Source organism: Gracilinanus agilis, chromosome 3 (genome assembly GCF_016433145.1).
Source record: "Gracilinanus agilis isolate LMUSP501 chromosome 3, AgileGrace, whole genome shotgun sequence".
NCBI classification, from domain to species: domain Eukaryota; kingdom Metazoa; phylum Chordata; class Mammalia; order Didelphimorphia; family Didelphidae; genus Gracilinanus; species Gracilinanus agilis.
In genome coordinates this window covers 407951726-407974542 of record NC_058132.1, presented here as the reverse complement: position 1 = coordinate 407974542, position 22817 = coordinate 407951726, and the positions used below count along the sequence as shown (strand labels likewise).

Below are 22817 nucleotides of genomic sequence, written 5' to 3'. Positions count from 1 at the left end.
CCATGAAAACTCTCCTTGGACCCTGGCCCACAATCCCTACATTGTACAAAAAAAAGTGAGAACTAATATTACACCCTGCTGTACTGTACTAGTCTGGTGGATGCCTACTCATCTATACTTGCAAAATACTGATTTGTAGAGCAAAAATGACCACAATACAACATACATGTGCATCACTTTTCTCACAAACTCTTGGGTATATGGAAGGTACGATGATGCCCCACCACTGCTGTTTTTTACTTTGAGACTTTACCAACTCTTAACTCAGAAACTTGTAAGTCTCCTGTTGTGATGGGATTGTGCCCAACAATCAATGGCAAAAAAGGATCATTAAGAAGCTTAAAACTATGCGGCTCCCCTAGCCACTCCTCCGGGTGTTTTCTCTCCCTGACTTTGTGTTGTGCCAGCTCAATCTCATTCAAATATGTCTCATTTTTTTCCTTCTAGGCTTTCTGCCCACCTAAACACATCCACGACAGGATGTTTTAACTCCTTTTGTGGTCAACAAAACCAGGACTTTGTCTCTGCTGCCAAATGAAATTCAAATGTCACAAAATGTGAAGCACTGCAATTCCTAAAGCAATGCTGACTGAGTTCTCACAATAGGACCTCAAGAAGCTTCAGGTGCCTCCATCCAGATGCCTCCACAGGGGTTACTAGCAGGGGGCCTGAAGAATTCCGAGGCTAATAACTAACTGTGGGCTACAACAAAATCTTCCATGGCTGATAGTGTTCCAGTAGTAGGATTTTCTTCGGTGGGTAAGATTAAAATCATTTGATAAGGGGGCAGCTGGGTAGCTCAGTGGATTGAGAGCCAGGCCTAGAGACGGGAGGTCCTAGGTTCAAATCTGGCCTCAGACACTTCCCAGCTGTGTGACCCTGGGCAAGTCACTTGACCCCCATTGCCTACCCTTACCACTCTTCCACCTATAAGTCAAGACACAGAAGTTAAGGGTTTAAAATTTTTAAAAAATCATTTGATAAACACAATAGCTATGGGCAATCCTCCAGCCTCCATCTTCTCTCCACAACCAGGAATCCTACCACTCCGATAAGATGCTACCGAGGAATAAGAACTCGTAGGATGGAGGGATGATTAGTGTTGGTGAAGACCAGAGTCTGCATTGGGACAGTGACAGGTGGGATCAATGTTGCTTACAGTGGAAAGCAAACTGTGATTTAGAAAGACCTCAAAAGTGTTAGGTCTATTCTTCCATTTCTCCCCTTTCTCTTTCTTGTGAATATTGCAAAGGAGTATCTTGAAAACAGATGAAAGGATTTTCAAATGGAAATATTAACTGAAAATAGGAGTCCTGGGATTTCACACAGGGTTTAGCACATACTGTCTCCTATCTCTACCGTGGCACTCCTCTTCCCATGAAATCTAAGATTGCAGTTGCAGTTAGTCACCTAACATTTATTAAGAACCTACCATATGCAGGCAATTAGGTAGTTCAGTGGAAATAGAGCCAGGCCTTGGAGATGGGAGGTCCTGGGTTCAAACTTGGCCTCAGACACTTCCTAGCTGTGTGACCCTGGGCACACCACTTAATTCCCCCCCCCTCCCCATTGTCTAGCCCTTACCACGCTTCTTCTTTGGATCCAATACTAAGGCAGAAGGTGAGGATTATCTTTTTTAAAGACCCTACTATGTGCCTTGAGTCTATGGAAGCAGAAAGAAGAGACAACCCCAACCTCACAAAGTACTATAGGACCCTAAAGGGAGATATCACCTCCCTGCCTTGGAGAGAGAGAAAGCCAGCACACATATACTACATATTTGAAGGTCTCTAGTGAAAAGGAACCCACTATGACCCAAGGCAGCCCAGTCCACTTTTGGGTAGCTCTAATTATAAGGAACATTACCCTTTGCCAAGATGAAATCTTTTCTCTATAACTTTTTATTGTTAAGATATTTTCTCTAGAGCAGTGAGGTCATACAGTTCCTGCCTGGCCTGGAGTCAGGAAGACTCATTCTCCTGAGTTAAAATATGGCCAAAGACACTTATTAACTATGTGATCCAGGACAAGTCACTTAACCCTGTTGGCCTCAGTTTCCTCATCTGTAAAATGAGCTGCAAAAGGAAACAGCAAACCTTTCCAGTATCTTTACCAAGAAAACTCCAAATGGAGTCATGAAGAGTGAGACCCAACTGAAATGACTCAACAATAACTATATGACAGGAACTGTGCTAAGAATTTTTCGTTTTTGTTTTTCCCAATGGTAAAACCAAGTAGAAAGGAACTGGACTTGCTATTGAGTCAGGGCTTTCTACCAATTCAAAGTAAAAGTAGGACTTGGGGGTAGTAGTAGTTTTTAGATATACACAGTTGTGAATATAGTATAACTTCTATCCACACCTCAATGAATATGGGCAAACAGCATATGCCTTTTGTCTCTACCAAATTAATGTCTGATTATTTTATCATTACAGAATGGCAGGCAGCATCAGGACATACTGATGCAAAAAGCAACATGGTACAGGTACAGATGAAGTGCTGGGCCTGAAGTCAAGAAGACTCTTTCCTGAGTTCAAATCTGACTGCAGACACTCACTAGCTGAATGACCCTAAGCAAGTTACTTACCCCTGTTCGCTTCAGTTTCCTCATCTGTAAAATGAGCTGGAGAAGGAAATGGCAAACCACCCCAGTATCTTTGTCAAGTAAACTGTAAATTGAATTCATGGAGAGTTGGACACAGTTGAAACAACTGACAGAAGGAGCAGTAGGAAAAGTACTGGATTGAGTGTCTGAGGATGTTGGTTCAAAACCTGGCTCTTTCCTTCTTTTGTGAATCCCTTAACTTCTCTGGATCTCAGTTTCCTTATCTGTAGAAAGAGGAGGGGAAAGTAGGCTGGATGATTTCTTTTTCTTTTTTTTTTTAACCCTTACCTTCTATCTTTGAATCAATACTGTTTATTCTTTCCAAGGCAGAACAACAGTAAAGGCTAGGCGACAAGAGTGAAGTGACTTGGTCACATAGCTAGAAAGTGTCTGAGGGCAGATTTGAACCCAGGATCTCCCATCTTCAAACCTAGCCCTCTATTCAGTGAGCCACCTACCTTTCCTCAACTGGTTCTAGTTCTAAATCTAGGCTTTTATAGTCCTCCAATATCAGACTGGCAGGTGGAAGAGCCTGAGAAGAGGCTGCTTCATCTCAACAAAGAGCTGGTGGAGCCTTTTCAACTCCTTGAGACTGAAAAGAATTTGCTCTCTCCTGCACTGCTGTGGAAGTTCCAAATATTTCCTTCTAACTGTAGGAAAAACAGAGCCTCCTTCAGACTCACTAGGGCAAGAATTCTCCTTTCTTTCATTTCCTCCCTGTGCTTTGCCTGGCTGGTCATCGTCTCCAAGAACCTTCTGCTGCTTGTTCCAGCAGGTCTACTAGTTAGGGCACAGCACAAAGAACTTTAGAATGAGAGGAGCCCCTCATATCACATGGTTCTAATCCCTTCCTTTTGTACTTGAGCAAACAGACAGGGAGATTCTGAGATTTGTCATAGAACTACTTAATGGGGACCATGACAGAATCACAGAAATGGAAAGGACCTGAAAGTTTACCTAGCATACCCCCAAACTTAAATTTATTCACCCAACCAGTATTTTCCGGACACTGGCTATTTGCCAAGGTATTGTTTGGTTGTGTATATTTAATGAAAAAAGAATTAAATGGTCCCACTTATGTATAGAGTGTAGTGGATCTGGAGTCAGAAAGACCTGAGTTCACACCTAGCCTCAGATATTATTAATTTTGTGACCCTGGCAAGTCAATTAACTTGTGTCTACCTCAGTTTCTTCATCTGTAAAATGGGGGTGCCATTTAGTAGGTAGGACCACTGACCTCCCGGGGTTGTTCTGATAAAATGAAATATCTCTAAAGTGTTTTGAAAACACTATGTAAATATTGGGGGATAGCAAGGTGGCTCAGGGAGATTCCGGGTTCAAATCTGGCCTCAGACACTTTCTAGCTCTGTGACCCTGGGCAAGTCACTTAACCCCCATGCCTAGTCCTTACTGCTTTCCTGCCTTTGAACTAATACACAGTATTGATCCTAACACAGAAGGTAAGAGTTTTAAAATAACAATAATAGCAACAATCTACTATAAAAATGTTAAACACTACATTAATATTATTGTCACTATTTAAATGTTTTTTCTCAACTATTACCTCCACTATACGAGTAGTCATCAATCTAAGACAAATACCCAGATCTCCTGACTTCCAGTGCAGAGTTCTTTCATCTTGCCTAATGTGCTCTGACTCATCTCTGGCCATTGCTTACTCTGACCTTCTATAACTGAATTACACATTATTAAATATCATTTCTGCTAGGATTATGGAAAAGACAATGACTTGGCGCTCTGTTAAAAGCAGTAACACGAGTTTCAAAATAGAATTAGATGAAAGAGAATGATAAAATCTAATGCTGGTGAACACTTTATCTAAGGACCTATTTACTGTCTTGAGGTTCTTCATTGTCTTTTTAAGGTGTAAGGATATTTGGAGTTTCAGTGTATGAGAAAGCACAATCAAGGAATATTTTCCCCCTTATCTTTTATTCTGGAATGTGTTTCATGGCACCAGATAATTAAAATCATTCATTTTTATTATCTTTTTCCATTTCAATGATACTAGATGTTGCAAATTTTCCTTCACAGAAGGTACAAATATGACACAAACCTTAAAGAGGATTCAGAAATTGTACACTTCTCAAACTGGCAATCTTCCCCACCCTCCACCCCGTTCTCAAAGGGCATACTCCTAGGTCCATATTTGGCTTTCAATAATATTGATCCATATTTCTTGGAGAAGAGGTATCCAAACCACTGTTCATCCATATTTCCTGAATGATCTGATCTCTACGCTCTATCCTTTCGGCCATTTCAGCAGCTTCCGTGGAACTGTAGACTGGGTAAGAAGTCCGGAAAAATTCTGTCATTTCATCTGGAAAGTCTGAGTCTGAAGAATCTTCCTCTTCTTCATCCTCAGTGTCATTCTCTGTTTTGTCTATTTCTGGCACTAAACGTTCCTTCCCCTGGGTTAGTTTCTGGAAGTCTTTGGTGCATGATACTCTGATCACCACAGCAAACAGGGTGAAGATTAGGCCAATACAAACACTGGACACAAACAGCAGAGCAGCTCTTTCTGAGTGAGCTGAGGAAATAAACACGAAACAACAACAGAAAAGTGGGTGAAGATCTTAGTCATTCAGAAAAAAAAATTATGGTGAAGAAACAAGCCTTTAAAGCATATAACTGCATATCTGTTTATTTAAGTAATCCTAATTTAAACCTCAGACTTTAGAAATGAGAGGTGAGGTCACTTAGCTAACTAGTGGAAGTCCTAACTTGTTAATCCAGGTTTCCTAATTTATACCACTAGCTCTTACTTTCTAGAGAATTTTATTACAGGAAAATAATGAATAACCCAAATTTTAAGAATTTTATTGAACATTGAAAGAATCTAGGGGATTTATTGTGCTGTAAGAAATTGGCTATGCAATAGGAAATGATAAAAGGGACAGATTCAAGGACTCCTCAGAGGTTTTATATATGCTGATAAAGAGGAAATAATTAAGAGAATAACCAGAATATACAGTGACTATAACATCTGTAATTCATTACACATCATGAAGGAAAATAACTGAAAAACTGAAGGAATATCTTTTAATTTTCAATGCTTGGTCATGACTCATCCATTGTGCAATTCTATAAATCACTCATTTGAGAATCTCAACTCAAAAAGAAAAAGGACAATGCTGGGGATGGTTACCTAATTCACATCTGAAACAAGTGTTTCTGGAGTCAGCAAGGCCAATATTCTTAAAGCACTTTATTCTTGTCTTCCTGAAGTAATTTTCACCTACTGAATAATTTTCAATATTTCTTCTTCTTACCAGTATATATTTCTTTTAGTCCTGGGGTTGTAAGGAAGGAATTCTCTATTATGTAAGAATACAGTTATTGGTTCATAATGTCAAATGAATGAATCGAAATTCATCAGCAACATTATCTGGTTTTCTATCACTACTGAGGCTTTCCTACACTTGGAAAAACTATACAGGAGCAGTAAGTGTAGGAGCCTTGCAGAAGAATAGTGAATTGTGCAGAATTTTGCCCTGATAGGTCATGGGAACCAAAATTTACAAGCAATAGATGCAAACTAGCATTCAGATCTCTACAGTATAATAAAAGTCAAGTCAACTCAATTATCTCTATCAGTGAAATCAATTATTTGTATATTTGTCTATACTTATATTTGGCTTTGAAATATGTTACTGCACTTATATTTGAGGAACCAAGCCACATGACCAACAAGATGAAGGACTATTTTTTCCAATCTTTATGATCTCGTGATCCCCTCCAAAATAAGAATTACCAAACAAGGCAACAACAACAACAACAAATATCAAGAATCCTAATGAGGCAACAACCCAAGGAATTAGCAGTAGATATAATTAAGCTTTAAATAGAAATATGCTAGTGAATGTTTAACAACTAGCTTGGAAGTGGAAGGCGGGGGAGAGAAATGTACCAATAACGGGTTTTTGAAATTTAATATGCATTATTAACATTTTTTCCATCACTTTCTTAAGCCTAGAGTAGACATTCAATAAAACAACAAATTAAGTGCAGATTTATAGTGTTTGCTGAGTTTCAAGTGTAGATACACTGAAAACTTGACAGGAGCAGCAAGATGGCTTAATAGGTAGACAGCCAAACCTAGAGATGGGGATGAGGGAGGCAGTCCTTGGTTCAAATCTGGTCTCAGACACTTCCTATCTGAATCACCCTGGTCAAGTCACTTAAATCCCATTGCCTAGCCTTTATTGCTCTTCTGCCTTGGAATCGATACTTGGCATAGATTCTAGGACAGAAGGTAGTTGTTTTTTTTTTTAATAATATTTAACAATCAGCTTTTGGGAGCCAGTACAAACCAGTTCCATTACATCCCTGCTACAGAGTTTAAGACAACAACAACATAACAAGAGAGGGACCATTAAGAGATTTTTTAAAAATGTTTAATTTAAATATTTTTCTGAGTTATACATGTATTATCATACAAAACATATTTCTACATTGTTCATTTTTGCAAGCAAATAATCATATCAAAACAAAATCCCAAAACAAAAATCCAAATAAACAAATGAAAAATTGTATGATTTCAAAGAAATCTCTTTCTAAAGTACTGGTGGAAAATAGAACTTAAATGAAAGTAATGAAGGGAAAGGTACAAGCCTGTATTGTTATGAACTAAAATCCTTACACCCTACCTGCAGAACTGGTGACTTTTGTGGGATTAAATTAAAGAATGGGAGGATGTATAAAAGAATGAAGAGGAGGAAGAAGACAGAGAAGACTGGTTATGCTAATCAAGGCAATAGTAAACAAATGAGGGGAAAGAATTTCTACAATCTCTCAAGAAGGGAGAATGGCTATGATGGCAAAAGGAGGTATATAATATAAGGATAAAATAAAGGATATAAATAAAGAGGGAAATCTCAGTTCAAAAGTAGCAAAGGGTCCCACTGAAGAATGGAGGGTAGAAAAATATTCTATAATGGAAGATGGTGACCTTACAAAGAATAATCTATAGAGACTTGGTGCTGAGAAAGACCATTCCATGTATGAGAGTTGGGGTCTCCACGGACAGTATCCTCTGTCACAGGACAAGGGGAGAGAGAATTCCTGGGAGAGAGTAATCCTGGGATAACATCCAGAAGAGTAGCAGAGAATAGACCAAGGGAGGGGAAATGATCATGAACTGCACAGAGATACAGGAAAATTCCTACCATGGAGCAAGATTCCTATTACTTTCCAACTCTTCCAGGAATTGCTATTTCTTTAAGAAAGAGGCACAACAAGGGGGGCAGCTGGGTAGCTCAGTGGATTGAGAGCCAGGCCTAGAGACGGGAGGTCCTAGGTTCAAATCCGGCCTCAGACACTTCCCAGCTGTGTGACCCTGGGCAAGTCACTTGACTCCCATTGCCTACCCTTACCAATCTTTCACCTATAAGTCAATACACAGAAGTTAAGGGTTTAAAATTAAAAAAAAAAAAAAGAAAAAGAAAGAGGCACAACAACAACAACATGAAAGGAGGAATTATGATCTACAAAACAATAACATAGAAATTACTTAAAAGAGGAAGCTTCATTCCATGGATCACACAGAAGCTAATGAAGAAATAAAAGGCATGAAGACCTTTGAGTCAAAGAATAAATAGCTAGAATTAATAGAAAGAAAAGAGAATTAATAAAAAGAATGTGAGAAACAAGTATTTTTTTTAGTAAGAGATGCAGAAAAACTTTTAAAAAACTAACAAAACAAGTTGAAGGGGAGGAGAAAGAGAGATTTTTACCTGACTGCTTAATTGAAGTAGATTGAGGAAGGAAAATTAATTTATGAAGTATACTCTTCACAGAAGAGGAGGAATAACAACCCTCTCCCCAAATACTTCCATTTAAGAACTTATATTTGACAATGGATGTGTCTAATATCTGAGGAATTAACTTCATACAAAATAGCAGATTTACACTATAAATAATGATTGAAGAAAAGCAGAAAAGTGACCTAATAGCTTCACCTGAACCCCAGCAAACTTCTGGCAAACCTCATGATGGTGGGGACAGAAAGCATGGTCTCTTTTACTGTTTCAAGCAGTAGATGAGTCATCACTGTCCTCCTTTAAACCTTCCAAAGGAACAAGGTTAGTACTTGTAGTTAAGTTTCCAAAAGCATCCCTGCAGCCTGTATGCAGAGTAAATAAAAAAAGACAATTGTCTAAAATAAAAAGCAAGTAATTAAGTTGAATAGGTGTTGTCAGAATACGAATATAAGGTTTTCTGAAGATTATTGTTGTTGTTCAGTCATGTCTGACTCTTTGTGACCTCATTTGGAGTTTTCTTGGCAAACACAGAGGAGTGATTTGCCATTTCCTTCTGTAGCTCATTTTACAGATGAGGAAACTATGGCAAATGGGATTAAGGGACTTGTCCAGGGTCATACAGCCTTTAAGTGTCTAAGGCCAGGTTTGAACTCAGAAAGATGAATCTTCCTGACTTCAGGCCAGGCACTCTTCCTACTTGGGCACCTACCTGCCTTGGCAATAAACTACCATAATCTTAACCTGCCTATAAATAACCAAGAGGTTTTTCCTTATTGCATTTTTCAATTCATTTAGTGAATTTGCTAGTAAATCCCCTTTTAAATCTTCTTCCTTTACCTTATTTCTACTGGTAAGGTTCAGGGATTTCTATAAAACTGACCTAAAATGACAACCAGGAATAAAAATGTTTTTACTGTCCAACAGTCAACTCAAACTCTCTGAAGAACTGTGTTCTTTACTCACCAGGAAAACAATTTGAATATTGTTTTAATTAGCCAAAGGAGAGAGAAGTCCAGGGAACAATACAATCTCTCTTTTTTTTAACTTAACATTTTTTTCAATTACCAATTGTTTTCTGACAGTTTGCTATTCAGATTCTCTCTCTCCCTCCTTTCCCTTCCTCCTCCTAGAGGCTTCAGATAGTCTGCTAACAGATTATAGCAGTGCTTTCATGCAATACAGATTTCCATATCCCTAAATTGTGATAGAAGACACATACCACATATTCAATAAAAAACACATTAAGAACATGAAGTGAAAGATGGCATGCTTTGATCTACAGTCAGACTCCAACAATTCCTTCTTTGGCTGTGGATACCATTTTTTATCATTAGTCCCTTGGGATTATCATGAAATGTTGTTTTGCTTATTAATAGTTCAGTCCTTTACAGTTGATCATCATACAGTATTTCTGTTACTGTACAATGTTCTTCTAATTCTGTTCATTTCGCTTACCATCAGTTCATATGTCTTTCCAGGTTTTTCTGAATTTGTCTTGTTCATGCTTTCTTATGGCACAATAATATTCTGTTATAACCATAATACCACAACTTGTTCGGCCATTTCAAAATTGATGGATACCCTCTCTGTTTCCGATTTTTTGCCATTACCAAAAGAGCTGCTAAAAAGATTTTTGTACAAATAGGTCCTTTTTCAGTAGTGGTATTGCTGGGTCAAAGGGTATACATAGTTTTATGGCCCTTTGGGCATAGTTCCATATTGCTTTCCAAAATGGCTGTATCAATTCACAGTTCCACCAACATTGTATCAATGTTCCAGTTTTCCCACATCCCCTCCAATATTTATCATTTTCCTTTTTGGCTATGCTAGCCAATCTGATAGGTGTAAGTGGTACCTGAGAGTTGTTTTAATTTGCATTTCTCTAATCAATAGTGATTTGGAACACTTTTTCATATGACTATGGATAGTTTTAATTTCATATAAGAATTACCTTTGACCATTTGGAGAATGCTTTGTATTCTTTATAAATTTTGGCTCAGTACTCTATATATTTGAGAAATAAAGTATTTTTAGAGACTCTTGCTAAAAAAATCCCTCCCCTCAATTAGTTGTTTCCCTTCTAATCTTGCTTATATTGGGTTTTTTATGCAAAAAATTTTTTAATTTAATGTAATCAAAATTATCCATTTCATTTTTGTGTTGTCTGTGTATTGTTTGATCATAAATTCTTTCCTTATCTATAAGTCTGACAGGTAAACATTTCCATGTTCCCCTTGTTTATGGTATCACCCTTTATTTCTAGATCAAGTATCCATTTTGACTTTATCTTAGCATATTGTGTGAGATGTTAGCCTATGCCTTGTTTCTGTCATACAAATTTCTCAGTAACTTTTATCAAATAGTGAGTTGTTTGTCCAATACCTTGGATCTTTTGGTTTATCAAACACTATGTTATTACGGCCTTTAACTGCAATACTACCTATCCATTGAGCCACTACTCTATTTCTTAGCCAGTCCCAGATTGTTTTGATGATTACTACTTTATAGTATAGTTTGAGAACTGATACAGCTAGGCTTCCTTCCTTCATATTTTTTTTAATTAATTCTTGTGGTATTCTTGACTTTTTGTTCTTCCCGATGAATTTTATTTTTTTTCTAGTTCTAGCAAATAATTTTTGGATAGTTAACGTGGTATGGCACGGAATAGGTAAATCAATTTAGGTAGGATTGCCATTTTTATTATATTGGCATAGCCCATCCAAGTGCAATTAATATTTTTTCAACTGTTTAGGTCTGACTGTGTGAAAAGTGTTTTGTAATCATGTTCATATAGTTGCTGGTTTTGTTTTGGTAAAAAGAACAGTCTTGATTTTAATCACTGGATTGGATTGTCATTGGATGCAACGGAAGCTTCACATATGGGGCGGGTGGCTCTATTTTCCAGGTTGCTGTACAGGTCTTTGGGCTGGGCAGGGCAATGCCTGTCTTAAGGCATTCCATTCACTTGGTTTATCTTCAGCCCAAGTCTTCAGTGTTCATCCTCATTTTTTTTATGGCTCTTTTTTACATTTTCTTCCTCTACTCTCTCTCAGAATACATATGAAAACCAGCTGCAAAATTCTCAGTGTTTTTCCCAAGAACTAGCCCTGAATTTGACAGATTCTTCTGAGTTTATGAACTCTGGTTCAGAATATCCCGGCCATTCAATATGGACACAATTGGTTTCTAGCAGCAATAACTGTAACATCTCTTCTGAGTTATTTTTTCAACTTGTATTCACTTGTAATTGAGGTCCCAAAAGGGTGGCTACTATCTTGGATTCTAAAAGTAACACTGTGGGTGGCTACTCCTACTACAGTATGGAATCAGGGTCCTGCCCATGAACAATTATCAAACAGAATTAATGAGCTTTTATCAAGAGCAATTACTCAAATAGCATAATGAGAGCAGCATTACAAAAAACTTTCTCCTAAACCTGGGGCACAGTTTCCTCCCCATAAACAGCATTTAGGCACATGTGTGGAATATGCACAAATGCCTGGCTGAGGAAGTTACAAAACAGAGACTAGTGACATTCTGTTTATTTGGTAAATGCTTCTGAAAATGAAGCTCATTTATAAAGAGGCAGAAATTCATACACCACACTTTCTCTTCTCATAATACGGACTTTAGTTATAGAAAGAATAAGTAACTTTTCAAGGTCACTAAAAATTTAGTGGCCTGACCATTCTAGAGCTTATACACCCCTGACCCCCACTTCTGTACTCAACATAAATGCCCTTTTCATGTTGAATTAATCGAGCTTAAACCTTACACAATGCATTAAAATCTCTCTCTCTCCACACACACACACACACACACACACACACACACACACACACACACACACACATACACACACACATATTACAAGTAGGTTTGGTTGGAGCTTGAAAATATAGATGTGCCTTGTTTATTATGTGTCTGACTTTTTGCATCACAACAAAAATCCAATAATTTTGTGGTTAGTTTTATTTTATAACTGTGGATAGAACACCAGGTGGCCACATTACTCCATACCAAGATGTAAAGAAAAGGAGGGTTTTTTTTAAAAATTGCATTATCTGCTTGGAAACTTTCAATGATGCCTTTCTTCCAAAGACACTGTAGAACAGAGCCATAGTTAGGAAATTCTCTGAGTACAAGGACCACAAACAACACCCAGGGAACACTGCACAAAGCAAGCCCTCAGCTGAAGGGCACAGGGCATAGAGAAATGGAATGACTTGCCCCGGTCCACTATCTGGTATCTTATTTTAACTAATCATCCTTACAAATTAAGCTAATTGCTATTCTTTTTCCTTAAGGACTAAATATTGATCATTTTCATTTTGTTCTGGTTTTGCCTTTAAGCTTTCTGTAATTAACAATAAAATTTCCAGTAAACTAAAAAAACATAACACCCTTGGGCAAAGCCCAATGACCTTATCCTTGTTATGACTCTAACAAAGAGTAACTTTGAAATTTTAGGAGCAATAATAATAATAGATGTTTCTATATAATGATGGTAAGTGTTTATGTATATTATAACCTTGAAAATTATCAGAGAGAATAGCAAGAATTGGAACTATTGAGGGAAGAAAAAGAGGGAGAAGATATATAGGAAAAAATAATTATCCTGAATTTCTAATAACAAAACATACCAATATAAGAAACCAAGGAAGTCTTAGAAGTCCAAGAAGAGTTGCAACATTTTCCCTTAATTGATCCATTTCATTGAAGCTTTTCTTTTTTCCCTAAAAGCCTTGCTCCTCACTTTTTCTTGTTCAAGCACTTCAGTTTTATCCAATTCTTTGTGACCCCAATTTGGTGTTTTCTTGGCAAAGATACTATACTGGTTTGCCATTTCTTCTCTGGCATATTTTACAAATGAGGAAACTGTGACAGAGTTAAGTAACTTGCCTGGATTCACACAGCTAGTAAGTGTCTGAAGCCAGATTTGAATTCAGGAAGCTGAATCTTTCTGATTCACAGCCAGGAACCCTATCCACAATGCTATCTAGCTGCCTTGCTAATCACAATCACAGCTCTATTTGCCTTAATGTTGAAATCTAGCCAATACATTAATGAGAAATAATAGTGTCCAAAAATTGATTTCAGGGTATTAGTTCTCTTATTAACTTTATATTTTATATACACACACAACTGCTAAATTGGTGGGAACAATTTATACATTTAAAATTCTTGCCTTAAAAGCAACACATATAGTAAATGAATAATACAGAGATCAGAATGACCCATTTATAAAGATGACACAAATGTGCAGTGTTTCATTTTTTAAAAAATAAAAATTATCTATTTATGTCAGAAGGGCAAAGGATTACTAGGATAGAATGTGGTATATATCGTCAGACACAGTCACTGAATTAGGTGTTTTTTTGCTTAATTGTTGCTCTTTGTCACAAGAGAGGATTCAGATGGGGAAGAGGAGAGTTTTCTTCCCAGAAATAACTGATGTAAAATCAAAAAATATTAATAAAATGAAATACATTTTAAAAATTAAGAAAGAGAACCAGGCATTATAGAAACTTCTTGGTGTAAAATTCCAAACTACTGTAATTTAAAAAGTGTGCAGGGAGGGTGCTGCCATAGAATGTTCATTCACTGAAGAAAGTCTGCAGCTATACTCCCCTAAACTGTGAAAGTAATTCAGAAAAGTTGAGTCTGAATGATTCCTGAAGGGAGGCAAAGGAAAGGAAAAACATGGCAGCTACAAGAAATAATGTTGGTGGATCACAGTGAAACAATCCTAGCATGGCATGATTCTGTCACTGGACTGAAGAAATAAGGTATGGTGTCTTTGGTTCCCAAATTAACTTTTCAGTTTACTATTCTCCCAGTCATAGTGAGGAGGCTGAATAGCTTTAATATCCATCCCCAATGTTAATGCTACCCATTGTACCATAGTCTTCAAATTCCTGCTGCTGTTTCAAAGGATGGAAACAATCTTTTGACAGTTGTCCCTAACCCTGGTTATTTCATCATAGTATTCTTCCTCTTCTTTTTACTTTCTGTTTTAGAAGGGCTAGGCAAACTGGGTTAAATTAGTTGCCCAAAGTCACACAGCTAGGAAAGTGTCTGAGGCCAAATTTGAATCCAGAACCTCCTGGCTCCAGGTCTGGTGCTCTATCCACTGTGCCACCTAGTTGCTCTCATTTGAACATTCTTCTGATAATCCTCTGATAATTTTCTGACTTGCATCTGAATGGTTTTGTGGTTTAGGGTTGTGGAAGAAAGAGCAAAGGTTAAAGGAAACAACTTGTTTTTCTTTAATTATTTAGACTCTAATATATTAAACAGCGTATTTGTTAGCAAAACTTAAATAAACCCATCAGCACATGTAGAAAACCTCAATTCATTGACCTACCTCTAATGTAAGCAAATGTGGCCAAAGAGTTGCTGACAATAACTCCATCTTTCGCCAGCGTTTTTGATTCGCTTGGATCAAAGTTTATATCTGTTTTATGAAGATGTAAGATGAATTAATCACAATTGATTCACATGACATTTACCCATAAGTAATGCTGCTAAATCATGATCATCATTATGTAATACTGAAGCACAGAAAAGAAAACAAAGCCTCTAACTGAGCTATGAAACAACATTATAGTCTGTCGGGGTGCCAGCAGACTCTGACATTAGATGCTAAAATTTCTAGATAAACATGTTAGAAATAGCCACAGGGCCTCACTGTTAAATGGCAGTGATGCTTTTCACCAACCCTCATCCATTCTATCCTAGGAAGAAACGATTAAAAGAAAAGCATGCACCACATTTGCAATATTTATCTTAGGGCTTGACACATGGGCATTTATTTAACCCACTATCTGTTTGTCTCTATCTTTCTGTCTATATCTATGTCTGTCTTTTTTTCTGTCTATATCTATCTACTATTTATGTCTGTCTGTTTCTCTTTCTCTATCTATCTACTTATCTATAGTCTGTCTGTCTGTCTATAGATCAATCTAGGTTGGGAGGGTTGCACAGCTTGCTTTCCCATCCTAAAACAATTACATTTCCCCAAATGGTCATCCTTAGAGGTTGAGGGAGGGGCAGACCAAAAACAGTCACAAACAAGCTCTGTCGTTTATGTCTCCTGATCACTGTTAAAGTCAAATCCTAAAATTACTGAAGAATAGTTGTGTGGTATTAGCTTTCTGGCAATAACTAAACAATTTAAAGAAAACTTTAAAAATATTTCTTTCATGACTTTTTAAACAGACTTTTAATAGGTCCTCTAGGATTATAAATGGCAGAGAAGGTGCTAACCAACATGGTAGAAGCAGTTTCCTCACTGGGAATTCCCTATACTAATGAAGTAATCGATTCAGTCCCTATCCATATTGAATAGGGCAGCCTCAGGAGCTATAGGTTTTGGGGTTCTGAAGAGATAGACAAGGGAGACAAAAGGGGGAAAATAGATGGGGAATTTCCTGGTGTCCCATATTCTTGTGGAAGGAATAGTCTGGACCACAAGGGCCAGGATCTCTGTCTAAAGTTTTCAGGGAGTGAGAGAGGAACATATTAGGAGGCTGATAAAGAGTCCTGGGAAGAAGATACTCTTTTCTGATCCCCCTTATGACCTCTCATTTTTCCATGGAGAAGTCAAAGAGCCTACCACTCTCCTCTTCCCTTTGTCTCCAGCAGAGAGTGGTGGCCCTGTGGGGAGAGAGGTGGTATGCCTTTTCAGGGTTTCCATCCAACTATGAGACTTGAGATTTTGCCCCTGATTTGCACTGTATTAAGGCTGGTGTTAAATACAGGTTAGTTTCATTAGTATTAGGAGATATTCAGAAATGGAAAGACCAGGATCTAATCAATCAAATGATCCTGTAAACAATGGAAGTTCTGGGAGGACCTAACTATTTCTGCTGGACTCCTGTTGACTGGCAACACATATAACTATTCCCACTGGGTGATGGCGATGAGCAGCACTCAGAGAAAAATGAATAGTGCTGGCATCTAGCTGGGATTCACAAGCTGATATTATAGCCTGTGTTGGCAGGGTAGCAAAGAAGGGCTAGTTCAAGTGAGTTTCATCTCTGCGCACACCTACTTCCATTAGCTCTGTAATATGAGAACCTCAGGCTACCAAAAGCTCAATTTTTTTTGGATGATCTCTTGAAATGCTATAATTTTCTTTTAGGAATCTTAGAGGTGGAAATTCCAGCCTAGAAGAGACATAGAAGCCTGAATCTTGCTTCAACCATGGAAAAAGAAAAAGGAACTAGGTGAGATTTCAGGTGAAATCCTACATTAGAAGATGACCACTACACTGCATAAAGCTATCCATCATCTTGACTAGCTTAAGCAGATTCCTATGCATTGTAGTTAGTTTACCAAAAAGCTTATCAGAATTCTACGTGGAGAACTAATCTCAGGTCTCAGGATCTTGAATGTACACTGTGCCTATTTTTTCATCCCCTGTGTATGGTTTTGTGTACAAAAGAGCTTTTGTGACTAATGCCAACCCTCTCCACCATCCAATCTCATTATTAGCAATACTAACCATGACTAGTAAGTAAAACACATGCCTTTTTCAAAATGTTCCCTTTCATTCTAACAGGTGTGTGTCTAACTGTGGTCTCATGGGCTGTCTACCTTTACTTAAAGAGATGTCAGTTAAGGAAAACCATAAATATTACCATAGTCACCATCTTTCTGCTTCAAAGAAGGGTTTAGATTAGAGACCATTGGATCAACCGCTGTAAGTATGTTTTTGGGAACTAAAAATAAAAAAGAGACATTTTTGAACTGTCAATGGAAAATACTTATAACCTGAGATTTTCTTTGAATTGCAATGTAGGTTGGAAATTACTTTTCACAATAGTATTTGAGTCACTGTTATCTACTCGGCATATAGATTCAATGTGGATATGTGACCATTCACAGTGCCTGGAACATAGTTGGCACTGAGTAAATGTTTACCGAATTGAATTGAAATTGACTAGTCCAGAAAATCAGATCAAATTATAGTTTGATCTTAAATCCAGAGAGGTAATCTCAAGACAGTAAATAGCCTTGCAGTTAGGATAGACCTAATCTTACCTCTCAGTGTTCTAAACAACTCTTCATGACTCAAGTTACAGAGGAAGTACTGCTCTACATTGGGGGAGGAAATGTCCACACCTAGATTTCCCCATACTGATGAAATCACAAAGACAGAGAAAGGAAAAGAAGAGGAAAAAGAAGGAAAAATCTAACAGATAACTTCTCAGAATATAGTTTTCCCTAAAGCACAGAGATAGTTCACTAGTTATGGGGATCCTACTTTTACTAAAACCATCAATAGTCCACAATGCCAAGATTTTGCTCTTCCTTCCCACACCTCTTCTACTCCAATCTGATCTTTATCCAGTGATTCATATAATACTTGGTGCTTTCAAATAAGCTTGAAGGTTTTCTGGAAATTACATGACAGAGTTTCTCAGTGTATCGCTACCTTCTCATGCAGCCAAATCTATAAAAATGATCAAGAGACAGAGGCTGGAGACATTAAGAATATACCTGATCTCTAGCTTTCCACATGAAAGCTAAGAGGTGATTAAAGAACTGATACATAAAAATGTTTTTTGGCCCAAGCCAAAACTGATACATAAAAAAATTTTTCAGCTATTCTGTAAGAGAAAAGACTCCCAAATATCAGGCTGAGGTGACAGCTCTCTTTAAAAAGTTTTAATGCAGCTAGGAAAAGAGCTCTAGCTAACCTCTTGATGAGGGTGAAAGAGGAGAGTGTAAAAGCTGGCTTGAAACTTAACATCAAAAAAACTCCTAAGATCTTGCCAACTGGTCCCATCATTTCCCTGCAAATAGAAGAGGAAGTGTCAGATTTTATATTCTTGGGTTCAAAGATTACTGCAGAAGATGATTATGGCCATGAAATTAAGAGGCATTTGTATCTTGGAAGGGAAGCTATAGCAAATCTGATTAGTATGAGATATCACCTTACTGACAAAATGATGGTCAAATCTATGGTTTTTCCCAGGAATATAATTCCAGTAGTGAGTGTTGGACAATAAAGAAAGCTGAGTGCTTCAGAATTGAGGTTCTGGAACGGTGGTTCAAGAGAAGATTTTTCAGAGTTCCTTGGAAAGCAAAGAGATTAAATCAGGCGATACTTAGAGAAAATCAAACTATTTACTGGAAGGTTAAATCCTAAAGCTGAAGCTTAAATACTTTTGACCACATAATGAGAAGACAGAACTCTTTGGGAAGGACCCTGATGTTGGGAAAGACTGAAGGTAAAAGAAGAAGGGCAGATGGCAAAGGATGAGATGAATAGATAGTGTCATGGAAGCAATGAGCATGCACCTGGAAAGACGTCAAGAGATAGCGGAGGATAGAAGAACCTGGAATGCTATGGTCCATGGCAGGGGTCAGCAACCTTTTTGGCCATGAGAGCCATAAACGCCACATTTTTTAAAATGTAATTTCATGAGAGCCATAGAGTGCTCACAGTGCACGCTCCTGTAACAGTGCCTGAAAAAAAATTGACCTTATGGCTCCTACAGAAAGAGCCATATCTGGCCCTTAAAAGAGCCAGATATGGCTCGAGAGCCATACATTGCTGACCCCTGGTCCATGGGGTAATGAGAAGTAGACATAACTTGAACAACTAAATAACAAAAGTGGTCCATAAATCTGCAGTGGAGTTCATGGAAACCAGGCATCAGGTGTGAAAGATAATACTTTGATTCTAAGTGTTTTGATTTTTGTTTGTTGAAGAGCAATGTTTGGTTTTTCATCTTCCCTCTAATGGTATGGAGGAGCAATGAGGAATAAGCATTTATTAAGAGCCTACTGTGCTAACCACTTTACACACATTATTGCATTTGTTTCTTTCAACAACCCTAGGAAGTAGGTGCTATTATTATTTCCATTTGGCAGTTAAAGAAACTGAGGTAGGCAGATTTTCTTTTAAGTCACTTGCCCGAGGTGATAATATAGCTAGTAAATCTCTGAGGCTGGATTTAAACTCAGATCTTCTTGACTTGAGAACCAAGGCTCTATCCTCTACCACGAGCTTCCTTAGGAGTGGAGGGAGGGTAAGTGTTAGAGATGGGGATGACGAGTGTAGGAAATGTAGGTGAGATGGATACTAACTGTGAAAATTATGGGTCCTTTACAGCCTGATGATTAAAAACAAAACAACTCTGACCTTGGTCTTAGAATTAATACTATGTACTGGTTCCAAGGTAGAAGAATGATAAGGGCTAGGAAATGGAGGTTATGTCACTTACCTGGTGTCATGCAGCTAGGAAATGTCTGAGGCCAGAATTGAACCCAGGACCTCTCATATCTAGGCCTGGCTCTCAGTCCACTAAGCCCTCCAGCTGTCCCCAGTCTGATTTTTAAAAAAATATATTTTGCAAGGTGCTGACAACAATAAGATTATTCTTTTTCCTTTTAGAGGGGAGGGGACATTGAAGTTGGAGAAATTCAACTGAAACTTTCTGGAAATTCTCCCAGTGGCAACAATGAAATAAAGGCCCTTTGAACTGTTCTCTTTTCAGATGCAGCAGGACTCTGGTGTTTTCATACACAAACTGCTCTTACTATTGTTCCTTGGTAAACATCTCTCCTTGGAGATTCTAACCAGCTGAGTTTGTCTTTCTTGCAATCAAAGAAGTGGCCCTTAGCTCAAATGACAAAACTGGCCTCATGGATCACTGCACAGGAAAAAACTCCACTGCAATGCTACCCAAGACTCTCTAAATTAAATAGCTACTGGCTCACTTCAGTTCTACAGAAAACATGGGAGCTTCTTAATTTTTTGGCACAGGCTCAAATTCTCTGCCAAGAAGTGACATGTACACACATGTATTACATATGTACATGTGAATATATGTATGTGGATTATATGTGTGGATATATATCTCAATGAATACTTGCAAACTTGAAAAGATAAGAAGAAATCAGATTTTTTCAGAGATGAAGCCCAGAATGGTTGAAATACCAAGACAACCTTTTTGAAGGAAGAACCTGCACAAAGAAGATGGTTTATGTAAATATGAAACTGGTAATGCAATTAAAAAAATGATTCTACCCATCCATTAAGTGCAAAGAGCCAAGGTTTGGGGCAAACAACTTAGAGTCATTCAAAAATAGATCAGTCTTGACATTTATAGCTACTCTTTTTTGTGGGGGCAAAGAATGGGAAACTGAAGGGATGTCCTTCAATTGGGAATTGGCTGAAGAAACTGTGGTATCTGATGGTGATGGATTACAATTATGCTATAAGGAATGATGAACTGCTGAATTTCAGAAAGAGCTGGATAGACCTACATGAACTGAAGAAGAATGAAATAAGCAGAACCAGGAGAATATTGTTCACAGTAACTGCAATATTGTGGAAGGATCGACTGTGATGGTCTTAGCAATTATTGGCATTACAATGATCCAGGACAATTCTGAGGTACTTATGTCAAAGAATTCTATCCACCTCCAGAGAAAGAACTGCTAGAGTAGAATACAGATGAAAGCATATGATTTTTCAATTGTTTATTTGGGTTATGTTTGGGGGTTTTGGTTTTATAAGATGACTCGTTCACAAAAATGAACATATGGAAATTTTTTATATGATAATACATGTATAACCTAGATCAAATCACCTGCCAGTTTTGATGGGGTCAGGGAAGGGAGGGAGGAAGGTATACTATTGTGCTAAAAGAAATAATGAATTGGAGGAATTCCATGTGAACTGGAACAACCTCCAGGAATTGATGTGGAACGAAAGGAGCAGAACCAGGAGAACATTGTACACAGAGATGGATACACTGTGGCACAATTGAATATAATAGACTTCTCTACTAGCAGCATTGCAATGACCCAAGACAATTCTGAGGGACTTATGAGAAAGAATGCTATCCACATCCAGAGGAAGAACTATGAGTAGAAATACAGAAGAAAAACAACTGCTTCAATGGAGCTCTGATTGGGGATGTAGACTCTAAACAATCACCCTAGTGCAAATGTTAATAATATGGAAATAGGTCTGCATCAATGACACGTAAAACCTAGCGGAATTGCATGCTGGCTATGAGAGGGGGGTGAGGACGGGAGGGGAAGAACATGATTCGCGTAACTATGGGAAAATATTCTTAAATCAATCAATAAATAAATAAATAAACTTTTAAAAAGAAAGGAAAGGGAGGGAGAGAAACAATCTCAAAATTTCAGGAAATACTTGTCAAAAAAATTTCTACATGAAACTGAAAAAATATTTAAGTTAAAAAAAGAAATATTACTTTGAAAAGGTAATGGTTTATTCAATAGGAATAGAATACATTAAAGTTAGGTGAAAAGTAGCATTGTATATTAAAAAAGGACTCTTATATGCCTCATATCCAGAAACCAGGAAGATGATTAGAGTCTTCGGGAAAAGATGAGAAGCAAAAACAAAAGTGAGATTTTTCACTAGTGTTTGTTACAGGTTGCTTGGACAGAAAGTTTTATAAGCAGATTAAAATAATAAAACTACTTGGTATTAAGGCAAGAGATAAACAATGGAAGATTTAAATTAAACAGATATTTTTTGGAACTCACATGCCCAAAGCAGAGAACCTATGATTTCTTGTCACATGTTACTAATAACTTCAGCATTCAAAAAGCAGAGGTACTTGTGAGGAAAACTGCTATTCTAGATCTGATTCTCAGCAATCAAACAATATATTAGCATTTCTTGAGTATCCGTGATATGAGAAGCACTGCTCTGGATAATCTCTACGTTTGTAGGTATGTATATATGTGCATCTATATACATGTCAGCATACATTATGTAGAGGTACACAGATACAAATATGCACTGTGTACATGTGCATGTTAACATATATTTATACTGGATCCACCACAAGTAGGTATTATATACACACATATAGGAAATAATCACACATGTATGTATGCATGCAAAGGTAATGTGCGTGTGCATATTTTCCTACAAGCATATGGACTGTTCATCTGAAGCACTAGCTGAATGGGGGTAAGGATCACCCTCACTTTCTTCTTAGACCTTGTGGCCCCTAAAAATGGGCTTGAGGTTTTGGTCTTGTTTCATTTCTCCTTTTCAGTTCTAGATGAAGGAGTTCCAAAAGGCTATCTCGGTCACACGGCATTAGTGACTGAAAGACCATGCTCAGTAATTAGTCATGGAGACCCAGAACAGAAATAGGTTAAAATGCTCTAAGGCCAATTTTGGCGTGAATCTTGAATAAAACAATATTGGGAAAGAGATGTGGCCTTAATGAACTTTATGTTCCCATGAGAGTTTTTGCTGTTGGACCAATATATTTAGTGAAAGGTTTTTTGTTTATTTTTTTTTTTAAGTATCTACCTCATTGTCTCAATCTCTTTTAAATCGACCTTGCATTTTGAGCCACCATGCATTTGGTCTGAAACAATATAAAATAAATACATGTTGAAATTGGCCAGGG

The 22817-nt window shown here is 37.6% G+C and overlaps 1 protein-coding gene across 3 annotated transcripts in view; it reads right to left on the bottom strand.

The window, feature by feature from the left end:
* Positions 1-4549: 4549 nt before the first annotated feature.
* EVA1C (eva-1 homolog C) overlaps positions 4550-22817 on the bottom strand; it is an 80980-nt gene continuing 62712 nt past the window's right edge. For 2 of the 3 annotated variants that reach the window (XM_044670204.1, XM_044670206.1), the window contains 3 exons: positions 17034-17114; positions 14756-14845; positions 4550-5156 (listed from right to left, as the gene is read on the bottom strand). In XM_044670204.1, the coding sequence (XP_044526139.1) occupies positions 4783-5156; positions 14756-14845; positions 17034-17114 (545 nt within the window). In that variant the 3' untranslated portion in view covers positions 4550-4782. The remainder of the gene's footprint in view (positions 5157-14755; positions 14846-17033; positions 17115-22817) is intronic. The other variant, XM_044670205.1, reaches the window with a different exon arrangement.